The sequence below is a fragment of the Haliotis cracherodii genome, unplaced genomic scaffold (assembly GCF_022045235.1).
Source record: "Haliotis cracherodii isolate W230 unplaced genomic scaffold, xgHalCrac1.p SCAF_5, whole genome shotgun sequence".
NCBI lineage: Eukaryota > Metazoa > Mollusca > Gastropoda > Lepetellida > Haliotidae > Haliotis > Haliotis cracherodii.
Window position 1 is genome coordinate 33,535,417 of NW_027266308.1, and position 16,408 is coordinate 33,551,824.

General features: G+C 40.1%; 1 protein-coding gene across 1 annotated transcript in view; it reads left to right on the top strand.

The window, feature by feature from the left end:
- LOC139443248 (ectonucleoside triphosphate diphosphohydrolase 5-like) overlaps positions 1–16,408 on the top strand; it is a 37,266-nt gene that overhangs the window by 3,828 nt on the left and 17,030 nt on the right. The window contains exons 2-6 of the mRNA XM_071224219.1: positions 5,444–5,581; positions 12,345–12,639; positions 13,768–13,847; positions 15,085–15,228; positions 16,079–16,154. Coding sequence (XP_071080320.1) covers positions 5,579–5,581; positions 12,345–12,639; positions 13,768–13,847; positions 15,085–15,228; positions 16,079–16,154 — 598 coding nt within the window. The 5' untranslated portion in view covers positions 5,444–5,578. The remainder of the gene's footprint in view (positions 1–5,443; positions 5,582–12,344; positions 12,640–13,767; positions 13,848–15,084; positions 15,229–16,078; positions 16,155–16,408) is intronic.

Genomic DNA, 16,408 nt, shown 5'->3' on the forward strand with positions numbered 1-16,408 from the left:
GTTTTGAATTTGTGTTAATTCTTTTACAGTATCATATTAAACATGTCGGTAACATAAATTCATTGTAGCAGGATTACTCGGAGTACATGGGGTTTTATATGTCCCTCATTTATGCGCCTCCGGCTTGTGGTATTATGCATCCCTCATTAGGTTTTATAACACACGCCTCCGGCTCATGGTATAAAACCTAACACAGGACACATAAAACCCCCGTTTCTTCTAGATTCTTGCAATGCAGTAACAAACTTGTGTTTCTCACACCTCCTTGTATTGTGAGTGAGTATGGTTGTACACTGCTTTTAGCAATATTCCAACTATAACCATAACACATCGGGAAAAAGTAATGTGCATCACAGAGAGAATAAATGTGTTGTATCTGTCTATTTAGTCATAGGTTTAAAGAACATGTGGCATTGTCACAGTTTGAAGGAGCAAAGTCCAAATACAGGTATATCTCAAATCCAAACTGAATTATTTGGAGATATGTCATATCAGATTTTTTAAAAGTTTTATATCCCCCTGCTGAACTGAGTTTTTGGGGAAGATCCGTTAACCAACTATAAAAATTAGTTTATGTCAGAAGTCGTTTATGTGTTTGCGGCTTCCATGGCCCTGTTCTTGTGTTCGGGACGTTTGTATTCACTGGGTTTGATGAGCAGATACCTGGAAACAAGTCCCTTCAATAGCCATTAACATGTTTAATGAGGCATGCTTGAGCAGGCTTTTTTTCGCAGCTCATAACGATAACTTCTCTATAAATTGATATAGACGTTACAGAGCATGTAAGAGTGAGTCTGTGCACGATTTCTTTAGAAATTACAAAGTGCAACAGTTAAAAAGGAACACTATGTACTGTGCATAGAAGTTCAACAACATACCCCTTATATTTATCACAAGGAATCTTTATGGTGATAATAACCCACCATCATGCCCATGGGCCTAACTGTGAGTCATTTGGTAAATGTCTGTCTCCATAACGCTCTCAGCTACATACTGATTTGCTGAGGTTAACAATGTGTGACACTGTTATCGACAATATTGATGTGTGCAAACTGATGTGACAATAGCTTTTACTGCACCTTTTCTACGTAGAGGGATGTTTTGTTGAATGACAGTATGTCTGTGTGATATACACGCAGGTATCAAAACTTTCATTTAACATCCAGATGCTGGGAATTTACCAGGTATGTCCGCATGATGGTGAGGGAGTATGGTTTTACACCACTTTTAGCAATATTCCTGCAATATCATGGCAGAGGACACTGGAAAATGGGCTTCACACATTGTACCCGTGTGGGGAATCGAACTCGGGTCTTCGGCGTGACAAGCCAACGCTTAAACCACTAGGCTACCCGACCGTCTGTTCGCATGATAAGTAACAGCAGCTTTGAACTAACAGTGACGTGCTGTTTGATTTAATGGTTCGTCTTTTTTCCTGTGTGAACACCTTAGCTCCTAATCATGCTTATAATATTTTCTTGGTTGCCAATAGCAACAGTTCAATACCAAACAATTTGTCAAAAATGGCCTCAAACACAAGATGAAAGAACAAAGCTCCACATTCATGTTATGTGAAATGATATCAACTCCAATATCAAGTGTTTGAACACCAAGATTCTATGGAGGTAGAGGACATAATGTTTTTGTGAGACGGATCCACTGTTTATGTTCGTTACATATACTAGTTTTAGGAATCAACCTCTTAGTTTGTGATTGTTATTGATTGATTGATCAGCAGTTGGTCGATAATCAATAATTTATTGGTTTCAGAAGTTCATGATCATCGTGATCATACAGTCAAACACTGTCACGTTGATCATACAGTCAAACACTGTTACGTTGAACTTTGATGTGTCAAACGTATGGTTGTCTCGAAGTGAAAGCATGGTCCCTGCAAATTCCTTCTTTCTTCATCATTTTTGGTTATGTCAAACCTTGGATAATTCAAAGTATTTACATAGGTTCCTTCAGCTTAGACACAACAGTGTTTGTCAGTGATTTGTTGTCGATTTTATGATAATGTGATTGATAATCAAAATTCAGAATACAAACAATCAGTAAACTGATTTTCAAGGATTGAACGATGCACTGTTAACAAATATAAATTTTGCGCTTCGTTTCTTCGTTTTGAGGCTGGTTTCAATGACATGACACTAAAATCAGATGTCCAATCACATTACACAGATGAGACGAGTCCCCGACTATTGCATACAACCAGCCTATCTTGTACGTAGCATTCGGTCTTCAAACTCCCTGTTTTAGGACTCCAGAAAACATATATTCCAGGTAAAAAACATTTATAACTAAGATAACAGTCTTGTAAATCGCTGAAATACATCAAGACCTCATTCGTATGAAACCAGTTTTGAATGCAAATTTCCTCAGAAGAGGCATTTTTATTTTGTTCAAATGAATGAGCGAGAGGAATTCTCTGTGAAGTTGATGATAACAGGGATGGAGCCAGTCACATCAAGAACGAAGCTGTAGTGGCAGGTCCAGGATGGTTGATCAAATTGGAATGGAAATACAATATGCTGGATAATGGAGGGTGTGTGCAGTATGCACTTTATAAACTGCGTAATCAGTATTGTCTTGTGTGTTTTTTTCTTGTGTTGTATAAAAGTGGAAATAGGCGATTTTGTCAACAATGATCCACTGTGGTTATTTTAAGTGCACAGATTGAAATAAAGAAGTCTGCAACCATTATTGTAGCATGGACAAACTTCCTCTCTTCTTTTGGAGTGAGTGAGTGAGTATGGTTTTACGCCGCCTTTAGCAATATTCCAGCAATATCATGGCAGGGGACACCAGAAATGGGCTTCACACATTGTACCCATGTCAGGAACTGACCCCGGGTCTTCGGCATGACGAGCAAACCCTAAAACCAGTGTAGCAGTATGGTAGATCATTGTGTATGGAACAGGTGGAGTCACCATTTGATATCAACCAATCAGTGATCGTGTTAAGAACCTCCAGAAGCCATGGTACTTCGTAAATGAAAACGAATATATTTACTTGCAATAGTCAAATAACAACATCTGTGACATATTTTAAATTAAATTGAGGCATATTAACATGACACATGTGTTCATTATAGGATGTGTTTGAAGGCTCAAACAATAGTCATGAATAGTATTCTTGTCAGGGTTGCTATAATTCAATGGGAAACATGGTAATGAATGGTGTTGGTGCCATCGGTCTTGCTTGACAACGGTATAAGGATCTTTACCGAAACGTCGCCTTTAGAGTAATTAAAGAAGTTGATATCCATAAACTGTATCTACTTTGATTGGATACACTGTCTAACATTTAATACAGAATGTTGTTGTAACAGGACTACTTGGCGTACCACAACCTCAGATGTCTTGTTAACATTCTTGAGAGAATTTTGTTGCTTGGAGTTAAAGTCGAAACTCAAACTTTGTTGTTGATATTATGGACATATTTGTTGAGTAAAAGTGTATTATACACAATAGAGTACAGGCTGTAAGATGTCGCACTAAGTAAAGGGTGCTTATAAAGAATGTTTGCAGTATGGCCTAGACTTACTGGGACACTTCACATGTTTGTAGGTTTTGCGCAAACATTGAGGAAAGGTCAGAATATGGGAAACTCCTGGTGCATGTGTCAGAAACTGGATACATACATACTCAGGGGTGGCCTGATTAGCCTAGAGATTCAGTGTCCCAAGTGATGACCCCAATCCTCAGTCATCAGACTGCAGGGGCTTGCTGTGTGTACATGATCATGATGATGTGCCTGGATCTCGGGAGTGATTTCTATCCTGATATAATGGGTATTGTTCATGAATTTGTTGAAATGTTATGTCAGTATTTGCCATTTTCATGATTATGTGATGACAATTTTTGGTATGCATGGAATAAGTCAGCAAATGTTTTATTTAATTTTTTAAAATATTTTTAAATGATATTTTCACTGAAAATGACTTAGTTATGATCAGAATCGTAAGGATTACAACAATGTGCATGGGTTACTGAACATGATGGGAGCTGGTGACAATCCTGACAATGGAAAAGAACCCATTAACATGTGTTTGTACAGAGGATGTGATCTTACTAACTTGATTAACGTGAGGACTTCCCTGCCCTATGTTAACACTCAGGCAAACATTTTATTGAGTTTATTTCATTGTATGATTCATCGGTAAGCACTATTACTGTATCAAAGGGTCGCTTGTACGAGGCCATTACTTTGAATGTAGGACCCTGCTTCTTCTAGACATCTTCCTGAGGCAAGGAAGTTAACTGACTTTGAAAGTCCAGTTTCCACCCTTGCTGAACTCCGCTGTAATTCTGTGGCTCAATAGAAGCTCCACAAGTTGCTGTTACGAGTTATGTCCCTTCTATGTCCCTCCCATTGACCAGTCAGATTCAGCCTATCATATTACTCACATTTGCTTCAAACTATATGGCGGCACCCAGTCAAGGCGGTCTGATCGATAATAAGGATCAATGTTGTTATATGACGGGTCTTACCTCGCGAAATGCATCAAATTACATGAGCACCTAGATAGTATCTATACTTGACAGGCTAGCTCACAAAGTATCAACTGGCATTTCCTCTGTCGATCTGTTTCATGATCATCTTAGTTTCTCTTTCATCCCTCTGAAAAGAAGGAAAATATCCTGGCCTATTGGTTCACTACGACAGCTCCGCCATGCTTTGCCAATGTCATCCAGAAATATATTTAGCTACATGTACCATGTGTACTACTAGCTATATGGCCTTATAGAGCTCGATATAAAATATTTTGGTGCAGTTACCTGACAGCATTTAATGGGCATCGCATTGTGTATAGTTATTGCTGATACAGTGTGCAGAGTGAAAACAGTGACACAACTTCATACAAAGCCACATAGCCATGTTTGACATAATGCAGTATTTGAGAGTACAGTAAACTACAGTTATAATGAACTCAAGGGGACTACTAATTTTAGTTCGTTATAACCATAGTTTGTTATAAGCATATATACAGCATAACTACAGCAAACAGTCGGGACCAAAAAAGTAAGTTCGTTACATCTGTCAGTTCGTTATAAGCGTGTACGTTATAACCGTAATTTACTGTACATGATTTGGGCTTTTAATAAGGTTACAGTTAAAACAAATTGTTTTGGTACACGAATACTTTTTTGTTTTATTTCATTGAAATTAATTAAAACACAGTGCACCATAATGACCACTCTGCAATTTCAATGTTCAATGTGCACGTTTGAAAATTGAAGCACTAATGGCACAATGGTGCAAAGGCGCAGCCTGGAAGGAACTAAATGCCTAACCTTTAGCTGTGGAGGTGGTTGATGTATTGATTACTCCTCATATTGCATGAGCAGATGGGAATCATGTTGATGAATTCCACATTATTTTCAGAATGGATCCATATTTAGAATGTTTGATATTTATCAGCCCTGGTTTGTTGCAGGTTCTCCCCTTGACCCATAGTGTTCAAGGGATAGCTTGACCCTGCTGCCACTGTCCAGAATCCTGATACTAACCGGCTTTTCCATTTGGACAACTGGACATCTGGACCACTGGATGGTACGACAAGGGAAAATAAATGGTAAGAATTACACATAGAATATGGACTTTTTTCAACGTTTACGCGTGGCAGAGAAAGCCTTGAAGATGACCTCCATCCTGGCCATGAGAAGGACTTTTAAGATACCGGGATCAAATCCCTCCAACCTGGTTGGCAAAAGTGTATCAATGTGGAAGGGAATTATGTTGAAATGTAAAGCACTTTCTATTTCATTTAGGTCAAGTCTTTCTATGTGAGGTTCAGAATTTATCAATCAACTCTCGTAAAATTATTTTGCATAATATAGGTAAAAGGCTTTGTCAAGGGCGCTGTTAGTATAGCATTTGTTATGACATGTATAAAGAAAAATAGGTTGCGGCTGTGATACATTGATGTAAATTAAATACTGTATTACATATTACGACCTGAATACCTGACAGAGTTGACATCAGATGAGATCAAAGGAAAAGTTATTTTTTGATCTTTTGAAATTCATGAATTATCTCAACATTTTGAGCACATCATACAGACTGTTAGTCAGTTGACTTATAAACATTACAATATGGTCAAGTGGTGATCCGTCCCCTGTAGGGAGCCTGGGTTAGACAAGTTAGAATTTGCTTCCGGCAACCTTTGCTGGTTGTAAGAGGTGTCTTCATGGATCGGGTGGTCGAAACGGGTGGTCGGATCGGGTGGTCGGATTGGGTGGTCGGATCGGGTAGTAGGATCGGGTGGTCAGATCGGAGTGGTCGCATCAGAGTGGTCGGTTGGATGGTCGGAACGGGTGGTCGGATCGGGTGGTCAGATCTGGGTGGTCGGAACGGGGTGGTCGGAACGGGTGGTCGGATTGGGTGGTCACATCGGGGTGGTCGGATCGGAGTGGTCGTATTGGAGAGGTCGGAACGGGTGGTCAGATCGGGAGGTCGGATTAGGTGGTCGGATTGGGTAGTCAGATTGGGTGGTCAGATCTTAACGGATGGTCTGGCTCAGTGACATTGTTGATTGTATAACATCATACCCCACTGGCACATGATATCCATCTCTGGATTGTCTGCTTCAAACTTGACTATCTACAGGCTGCTGTCATATGGCTGGAATATTGCCGCATCCACGTTAAGCAACAAACAAAACAAACAAGTTAGGATGCTTGAATCCAGTTTGTTGTAGGTTCACCATTTGTTTGATTTGTTAGATTATCAAAACAACATGGTGTCAGGTACTTTAATTTCAATACGTCCATTTATTGGCCTTATGGCAGCTCTAAATCCTCCTTGCATGTCACCATCAGTATCACAGCTTCAGTGGAATGCCTGATATTACTGCAAAGTAGTGCCAATCTAATATAGTCAGGGAAGTTTCCGTTCATTCTGGAAACCAACTGTACAATGGAGAATGTGCCGCGATATATCCGTGGAAGCCCAAGCGAGGTAGGGTCGGGAATGGGAAACCCACTATCTAGTAACTGGTAGAAATGAATGTAAACAATATTGAATGAAAGTTTGAATACACTTAATAAAATAGATTACAAACATAAGTCCAGATATACAATTGACATCCATAAATTCTCTTCCTTATATGTAGCACTTTCTAAATGCCTTTCAAAGACCAGATATACAATGAACACTTTTTATAACCAAACAGTGTATTTACATAATAAGTTTGCGTATTTCAGTACGGATTTGTCAACATGGTATTTTCGGTGTTACATACTCACAGTAATGTCTTTGTGTGGGGGAAAAAAAACACATCAAAACTCTTGTGTATAAGACAACTCCCCCTTGAAAGCCCCCTAATTCTAGGCACGAAAAACTTGCCTTATAGCCAGCAATATACTGTATACGACAACGATATACCGTATTTACCTAGTCATATTTACTGTCTTCTTACCATGTGCCTTTGTACTAATTAATATGACTTCCTGTGGTACAGATTTGGGGACTTGAGTACGCTGGGGATGAAACTTGATTGACTTATGTAACTGATGATGGGCCATCTTTGTTGGAGATTACCATTTCACTATGTATTTTCCCCTGTCTCTCCTGTAATACTAGGAAAGAAAACATCCAGGTTTTATTTGAAATTGAACTACAACTGAATTAGTTTTATGATTTGACAGCAGTTTGTTCATTGCATGCCATGAGACTTGCTGTGCTTGTATATTATTTGCATCCTTCTCCAATTTATATGAGTAAAGCACCGTGAAGATCCGGGGTAGAATAGGTATTGAGCAATCCATGCTTGTTGTGGGAGGTGACTATTGGGATCTAGTAGTCAGACTCACTGACTTGGTTTATGCATGTCATTGTATCCCAATTGCGTGGGCCTACCTTTAGAATACAGTACCACAAACTTTTCAAACACGTGATCATACCCTATGACGTAATTTGTTGCCAGTCACACCGGCGAAACAATGCCCTGTGACGTCAGGGGTCATCGAGTGTGCATAAGCTCCTCCCAGTGACCTATCTTCCCTACACGAAATGTCATTGAATATGCCAAGCGCTGTGGAGTGTTTTGAATATTTGTTTACTGAATATAGCCTGCGGCGGCGCATTTTATACCAAGCGCTAGTTTACGAAAGCACTTTTATTTTTTATTTATTTTTTATTTCGTTTTTCTCGTAATTCAAGTGGCTAAAAGGGTTATAAATGGGAACTAATATACATATGTTATTTTTTCGGTGCATTAATTTTCATTATTATGCAAAAGAATGTAGTTTGTTAGGGATATTTAGTGGTGCTGAACACATCCAAATGTCGCCAGTGTTAGGGTAGGTTACCCCGAACTCTATCCTTAGCCCTTGGATCCCCTTTACGATAATTCACCCCTTTACGATCATTAGGGTTAGGAACCCGTTTAGTGGCTATTAGATTACCCTAAGTCTATCCTTAACCCTTGGATCCCCTTTAGGATCAATCACCCCTTTACGATCATTAGGGTTAGGGGCTAGGTACTCGTTTAGTGGCTATTATAGATTATATAGAGGCTCCTTATATTCTTCCCACAAAAACGTCGAGTAAAAAGGATGAAATGGTTTTGTGTCGAATATTTTGGCAACTGGAAACTGTCCCGGAACATTCACACAAGCCACTTTCACTGGCTACATTTTTCAGTACTGATTCAAAAGCGAACTCACCGTTGTGTCGTCACTAGTCATGCTTATTCCTCCATCATTCCTTACTTGTATCCACATCATCCTTACAGTGTTCCCTACCACACTTTTCTGTCACAAAAATCACCCGACGAATTATTAAATACCATATCATTCATGCGCACTCGCGAGTTCGACGTCTGACGTCTGACATCTGACGCCTGGAGCTGTTTTCAGTTCGCGGCATATCGGCTCATTCCTCACCACCCGGTATCTTGTAGATTACGGAATGGGACGAGTGTGCCAAATGGCATCGGGATCATTCGTAAGTGTCCATAGACTTAAGTCACGAGACACCATGCCCACCCGTAACCTTCGTGTCCGTCACCTATTCGGCATGACTAGGTAAATTTGCACTAAGTTTAACAGTGTGGACGTAGCTCAGTTGGTTAGCTGTCAGGCTAACAATCAGAAGGTCGCGGGTTCGCGTCCGACGGATTCTCACTAAAACTGGTTGCGTGTCTTGTGACATGTGACCTCCGGCAGAGATCGTCCTCACGAGAAGTTGTGGTACTGTATTCTAAAGGTGCTCCATTGCGTGTAGGGGCGGTCGGGTAGCCTAGTGGTTAAAGCGTTTACTCGTCACACTGAATACCTGGGTTCGATTCCTGACATGGGTACAATGTGTGAAGCCCATTTCTGGTGTTTCCCACTGTGATGTTGCTGGAATATTGCTAAAAGTGGCGTAAAACCATACTCACTCACTCACTCCCAATTGCGTGGATGATGCTCATGATGTCAATCACTTATTGTGTGGTCCAGACTTGATTATTTACTGACCGCCCTCATATAGCTGGAATATTGCTGAGTGGGGCGTTAAACAACAAACAAACAAATATAGGAGTACAGGAGCCTTTGTCTGTATTGCAGAGTTGTTGCACTAATCCTGGTTCGCCCCAGTTATGTTTCTAGGTTTGTCAGCACCATGCCCATGTTCATCGGTTTCACCTAAGTGGTAAACGTCTGAGACCTGCATCACTTTGGGCTTTCCTCCCACATTAAGCTGACATGCCGCGATATAACTGGAATACTGTTAAAAGCGGCGTTAAACCAAACTCACTTACTCACTCAGTTGTTGTGATGATACACAGTCCTGTGAGAGAGACTGGGAAAACAACCTCTATGTAATATGGTGCCTCGAGATGACTGCTGGCAGGGTGTACAGTTCACTGCACAACATTGAACTTCATGTATCCATGGGAGTGGTCGGGTAGCCTAGTGGTTAAAGCGTTCGCTCGTCACGTCGAAGAACCGGGTTCGATTCCCGACATTGGTACATTGGGTGAAGTCCATTTCTGGTGTCCCCCGCCGTGATATTGCGGCGATATTGCTAAAAGTGGCGTAAAACCATACTCACTCACTCACTCACTCACTCATGTATCCATGTGCACTAATCATGCTAATGACAGTCATGTCAGTCAGTATATTGAAGTGATACAGTTGAGAATTACACAATACTCGTCAGTACATCGAAATTGTAACCTCGTTGTCTGATGATATTATTGTTACATATTTAGAAATCCCAGTGACCTGTCACATGATAAAGATTAACATTATTTTATTAATTAATAAAAATGCCCAGCACAAAGCACAGTATCCAACATACCAGTACTTCTTCCTTTAAACAGCACTTATGGATGACAAGTGATTATAGGTTTGAAGTACCTGTTGGTCATCACGGATAATCCTTTATTAGAAATTAGATTTTCATTTTACCTCGGCCTTATTAGAAACGAGACATTTAACTCCATTTCACCTCACCTCACCCTTATTAGAAATGCAACATTAAATTCCATTTCATAAAGTGCTTAATCAGAATTAAGAGTAATGCCTATCAAACCAGAATTAAGATACCCAGAAACTGCACATAGGATGCTGGCGTTAGATAATAATTAAATCTGGACCAGACACTCCAGGGGTATGAGCAACACGTGAGGGTAGGATGTCACAGAGCCTGACCAACCAATCCATTGAGTAGCTAGCATATGCTGCTCGGGACGAATTCTCTCACAGAATCCCTTCAATAGATGCCTGCCTTCAATAGATGTGTGCCTTCAATAGATGCCTGCCTTCAATAGATGCCTGCCTTCAATAGACACCTGACTTGAGTAGATGCCTGCCTTGAATAGATGTCTACCTTGATTAGATGTCTACCTTGAATATACACCTGACTTGAATAGATATCTGCCTTGAATTGATGACTGCCTTGAAAAGATGTCTGCCTTGAATAGATGACTGCCTTGAATGCATGCCTGCCTAGAATAGACACCTGACTTAAATAGACACCTGACTTAAATAGATGACTGCTTTGAATAGATGACTGCCTTGAATAGATGACTGCCTTGAATAGATGCCTGCCTTGAATAGATGACTGCCTTGAACAGATGACTGCCTTGAATAGATGCCTGCCTTGAATAGATGACTGCCTTTAATAGACATTTGGTCAAAAAGACTTGTGTTCACTTAATGCAGTTGGAATCATGTTTCTTGAGAGACAAGCAAATGCACTGTCCTTAATTAGATGCCTGGGAGTCTATTTACAGTAGTTCAAGGCTGACATCACAGCTGGCAATGTAGTCTTCAAAGTGAGAACAAGAAATCAATATTTACAAATATTACAGAATGTTCATTACTACATCGGTGACATTTTACACACATCACTTGTTTAATCAGCTTTATACACAGCCAGAGTTTGATGGATGTAGACTGTGCTGGTAGAGATTAGTGTGAGGTTAACATTTCAACATCAATGTCTCCAAAAGCAACAAGGATGTTTCTTGAGAGCTTTCAGAAACCTGTCAACTGGATGTCTACAAAAGTGATGTTTGTTTTTATGTATGTCAGTGTATCAGAGTGTGGAACTTTGTTTAAGTATTCATACATTGAAATGCATTGAGATCGACTGTCATGGACCATCATGGACTGTTATGGACTATCATGGACTGTTATGGACTATCATGGACTGTTATGAACCATCATGAACTGTGATGGACTATCATGGATTGTTATGGACTATCATGCACTCTAATGGACTATCATGAACTGTCAAGGACTATCATGAACTGTCATGGACTGTCATGGACCATCCTGGACTGTTATGGACTATCATGGACTATCATGAACTGTCTTGGACCATCATTGACTGTCATGGACTGTCTTGGACCATCATTGACTGTCATGGACTGTCTTGGACCATCATTGACTGTCATGGACCATCATGGACCATCATGGACTATCATGGCCTGTGATGGTCCATCCTGGACCCATTAGCAAACATAATTTTGTTTTGAACCTGATTCAAATGGCACACACAGCAATAAACACGTCCATACAATCAAGTGTGTGACTTCCAAAACAAACCTGTAGTGAGTAGGTCCAGCATATTTATCGCAATAGAATGGAGACATACACTGGATAACCTAGGATGCTTGCCCTGATACTCACTGTTGATGCACCATATTCATGATAATCAGGCCAGTAGCAACCCAGTTTTTTTAGGTATGTAGAAGACAAGCGCTACTGGTGGCAGGTGGTCCATTGTATAGTCTGCATAATACATGCACTGCATCACTATGTTCCTTCGTTATTAATCCTGATCAGTGGACATCTGGCACGGTTTTGTCATTGTTTAAACAAATAATTTATACATTTCAGATATGTCTACCGACAAGACTCTATGTTTTTGGCCAAAGGATTCATTTGAATAGGCCTTTTGCAATGGCAATAACAATGGTCGGGATGATGCTGGGAGTGTATGTTGCCTTCCAAGTGGTGGTTCAGACCCTTGAGGAGCAAGTAGGAAATACTGAGTATTCCCTTGGGACAAGCTCCTCCAGTCAAACAGAGTTCAGCATGGACTTAAACAGCACTAGGAATGTATATGCTGTTATATTTGACGCTGGGAGCACAGGTTCCAGAATGCATGTATATCACTTCAGAAAAAATCAGGGTAAGTGGTAGAAGTCATAAAAATATAGTAAGTATGCCATTGTATCCAAGGCAATTTGCTGTGAGTTTTGTCCCTTAGGCAATGCAGGATCTGCTTTTCATGGGTTTGAATCCGAGATATGACATGACTATGATTCTTGTGTATCAACACCATACACATAAATGTTTCAGCTATGAAGCAGACATGCATGATCATGACTATCTAGGGGTTTAGTGGATAGAGTGTTTGCTAGAGAGCAGAAAGTCGGAGGTTTGATCCCTGTCTGCATCATACCAAAACATGTTAAAAGATGGTATTTGGTGTTACCATACCAGGCGCTTGGCATTGAGGGGATAAAACAAGGACTTGTCATTTTGGAGTTGGTATACTGTGTCTGAATGGGTCATCCATATTAAAATGGGGCCTTGGCATGTCATGGGACAAGCACTGTAAAACCGGCATTAGACCTGACTAGTGCAAGCAGCCACACACTCATGTCCATGCACATCGCTATTTAAGAGCAATAATCTCCCCTCCCCTCATGATGATGTCACTGTAATACTGCCCAAGTGACATTTACAGGTTTCTTTAGTCATACCTTGTTTGCTTGCATGAGTCATTTTAAAGTAATCGGATGCATTGTTATGGAGGGGAATTTGAGGGACACATAACATGTATAACATCACTAGATACATAAGTACATCATTTGTATAACAGCACTAAATAGGGTTGAGGGAGTGTGTGTCCTTATATTGGAATATGTCCAAGTCGGTGCCCAAGCTGATCTTCTTTAGAGATGAAAATAACATGGATTAAACATTACAAATATATGAAAAAGACTTGCTCGTGTTTAATATTTTTTCTGGAAATTTAAAAAATAAGCCATTTTCATTTAATGTAGCTGTATTTATCATGTTTATTATGTCAGAAGTCCTTGCAAGTGCTAATATTAGAAATGGTTGCTTGTCAGCCGTTTGAATATGTCTGATAACTGTCATACCAATAAATTGTATTTCAAAGTTTTCTGCAACTTAAGAGGGCCCTTATCCTACCACTTTGGTATGTTATTACCCAGGCCTCAGACTACTGGTTAAGGTCATAGATGGCAAGACAAGACATATTTATAGTCGCTATGTGTCCTTGTTGCAGATTGGAATGTAGAGTTGGTGCATGAGACATTTCAACAAGTGAAGCCAGGCCTATCTAATTACAGCGCTGATCCCCAGAAGGTGAGACCAGCATTCACCCATCACAATAATCACACTTCTGTACACATTACACAGGCCTCAGTAGGCAATATACTGTCACTTGAGAAGCCTGTGTAGTAAAGCCTTATACCAGCAGCCTGTATGGGCATGGAGACACTTAGATAACTGGCAAGGACACACATTGGGATCACCCAGTGCGTCAGCTCTTATGACAAACGTGGGGTTCCACAGGGGTTAGAATAGGTCCCCAGCAACCCATACTTGCCGTATGAGGATCAAATGGATTGGAATGTGACTTGGTTGCTCACGATGTCGATCACTGGAATGACTTACATGCCAACGTCATATAGCTGGAATATTGCTGAGTGTGGGTTTCAATAATAACTTGGAACTTGAGACCTAGTCTGACCTGACATCTCTGCTGAGTCCCCAAGCTTTTTGTCATGACCATCATCAGTCATCACGGTGCATTCTTCTGGGGAACTGGTCCACTGATGAGACTGAGCTTGCAATCCTGTTCCTACCACTGATCATTATGATACCACTGAACATGCAGAACATGAATACAGGACACTTTTCTAGGGATAACTTTTATTCTTTGTCATGACGTTTCTGAGCTACTGATTTAGGAGCAAGTAGTAGCTCTGAAACGTCCCACAAAGAATAAAAGAAGTTGCTATCCATTAAAAAGTGTCAAGTATTCATGTTCTTCCAACTTCTAAATGCCTATCAAAGACTTCATGCTGAACATTATTGGAATTCAGTAGATGCGTGGATGTTCATGATCACGTTGTATGATCATGGTAATCATGGTAATGAGGTAAAGATTCTGTTTACGTGAATGAAGTATTGTTTAACCAGGCGAGCTGCAATGCTGTGGTCAACTATTTGTGTTCATACTCTCTCAATGGAGAAAGCATTACAGATAAATTAAGGAGGAGGGACAATATATATTAAAGGACTAATGGACTGTCATGAGGCAATTGTTAAATGTTTAATTATGAAATTATATTTAATTTATCTTTCCAAAAATAAATAAAAGTGTGAATTCAGTATCATAGAGAGGGACAAGAAAAATATGGACAGTAATTTGGCCATGTTTGGGGAGGGTAACTGCCAAAGGTTGACAGATCGATCTCTACTGAAGCCACCTCCAATATGTTTGAAGGCTCTGACTGCAACACATTAATTGTATAACTTGCCCTTTTGCTCATTCACTCATGGTCCTGTCATAGTCTTTGCACACTGATGTCCCCAGGGTGCTGAGAGCCTGCACAACATGCTGACATATGCTATAGGAGAGGTGCCTGTTAAACTCCACTCAGAAACTCCCATTGTCCTCAAAGCCACAGCAGGTCTGAGACTGTTGCCTCATGGAGCGGCGGAGAATCTGTTAAATGAGGTGAGGTCCTGTTACATGAGGGGAGAATCTGTTAAATTAGGTGCGAATCTGTTACATGAGTTCAGTTCAGTGGAATATGCTATGAAGGTTATTCTAGGTTTACTATTCTCTAGCAGGACTCAAGTCAAATGAACTACAATAGTGTTGTAAGGTCCTTGGATTGTCGGTAGCAAAGCTGTGCTCATGAGTTTTTACTAAGTTTGTATGTAGGACCTGCCTCATTTTGTGCTTCAACATTACGTACTGAAGAATTGACTTCAATATTCTTTGTGTTTATGGAGTTAATAACTTAAAAACCTGTGTGCACTAGGTATAAGCAGATTTACGCATGTGCGCACACGGTATAAGCAGATTTACGCATGTGTGCACACGGTATGAGCAGATTTACACAATGTATGCACACTCCATTAACTCCATTTACGCAAAGACAAATTGAAGTAAATTCTTATGTATAATATGTCAACAATTATAACATCACAGACCAATTATTTGATCAGTAAGACACAAAACTGAAGACAACAAATATGAAATCAGTGATATCGCTCAGTGCAATAATGCAACAAGCTCCGCCAATTCCATTCCATTCAGCCAATCAGGAAACAGTAGTCAATTTGTGGGGATGGCCTAATTATAATATGATTTATGGAAAATAAATGGAAAAAAATTGCTTGGTGAGCCAATCTTATATCACAGAATGATGTGGAATATATTTTATGATATAACTTACAAAGATTGAAAGCAACATTAAACCCAATTGTCTCTCCACAGCCGTACCTACAACATGACACTCTACAAGATGATCAGAGGTGTGATCAGTTCATTCATGGTCTCTCACTCTTCCTATTTGCAGGTGTCTGTTCTGTTCAGAAAAACCATGTTTCACCAAGTTGAGCGTGGTGTTGAAATTCTGGGTGGCTCAGAGGAAGGTATGCTGAACGGAATTGTAACATTGATCACATACACACAACATTGTCAGCTCTCTATACAACTGCCATAAAGGGTTTGTCAGGAATGTTACTCTGAAAGTAAAAAGGGTTTTCTCAAACGTGAGACTTTTTCTATTTCCAGCTTTATGGATTCAATCCAGATCAAGCCAAAAGCAACAATCATGACTCACTTTTGTACTTACTTCTTCTGACCTGTGAAGATCCAGGGTAGAATACGTCTTCAGCAACCCATG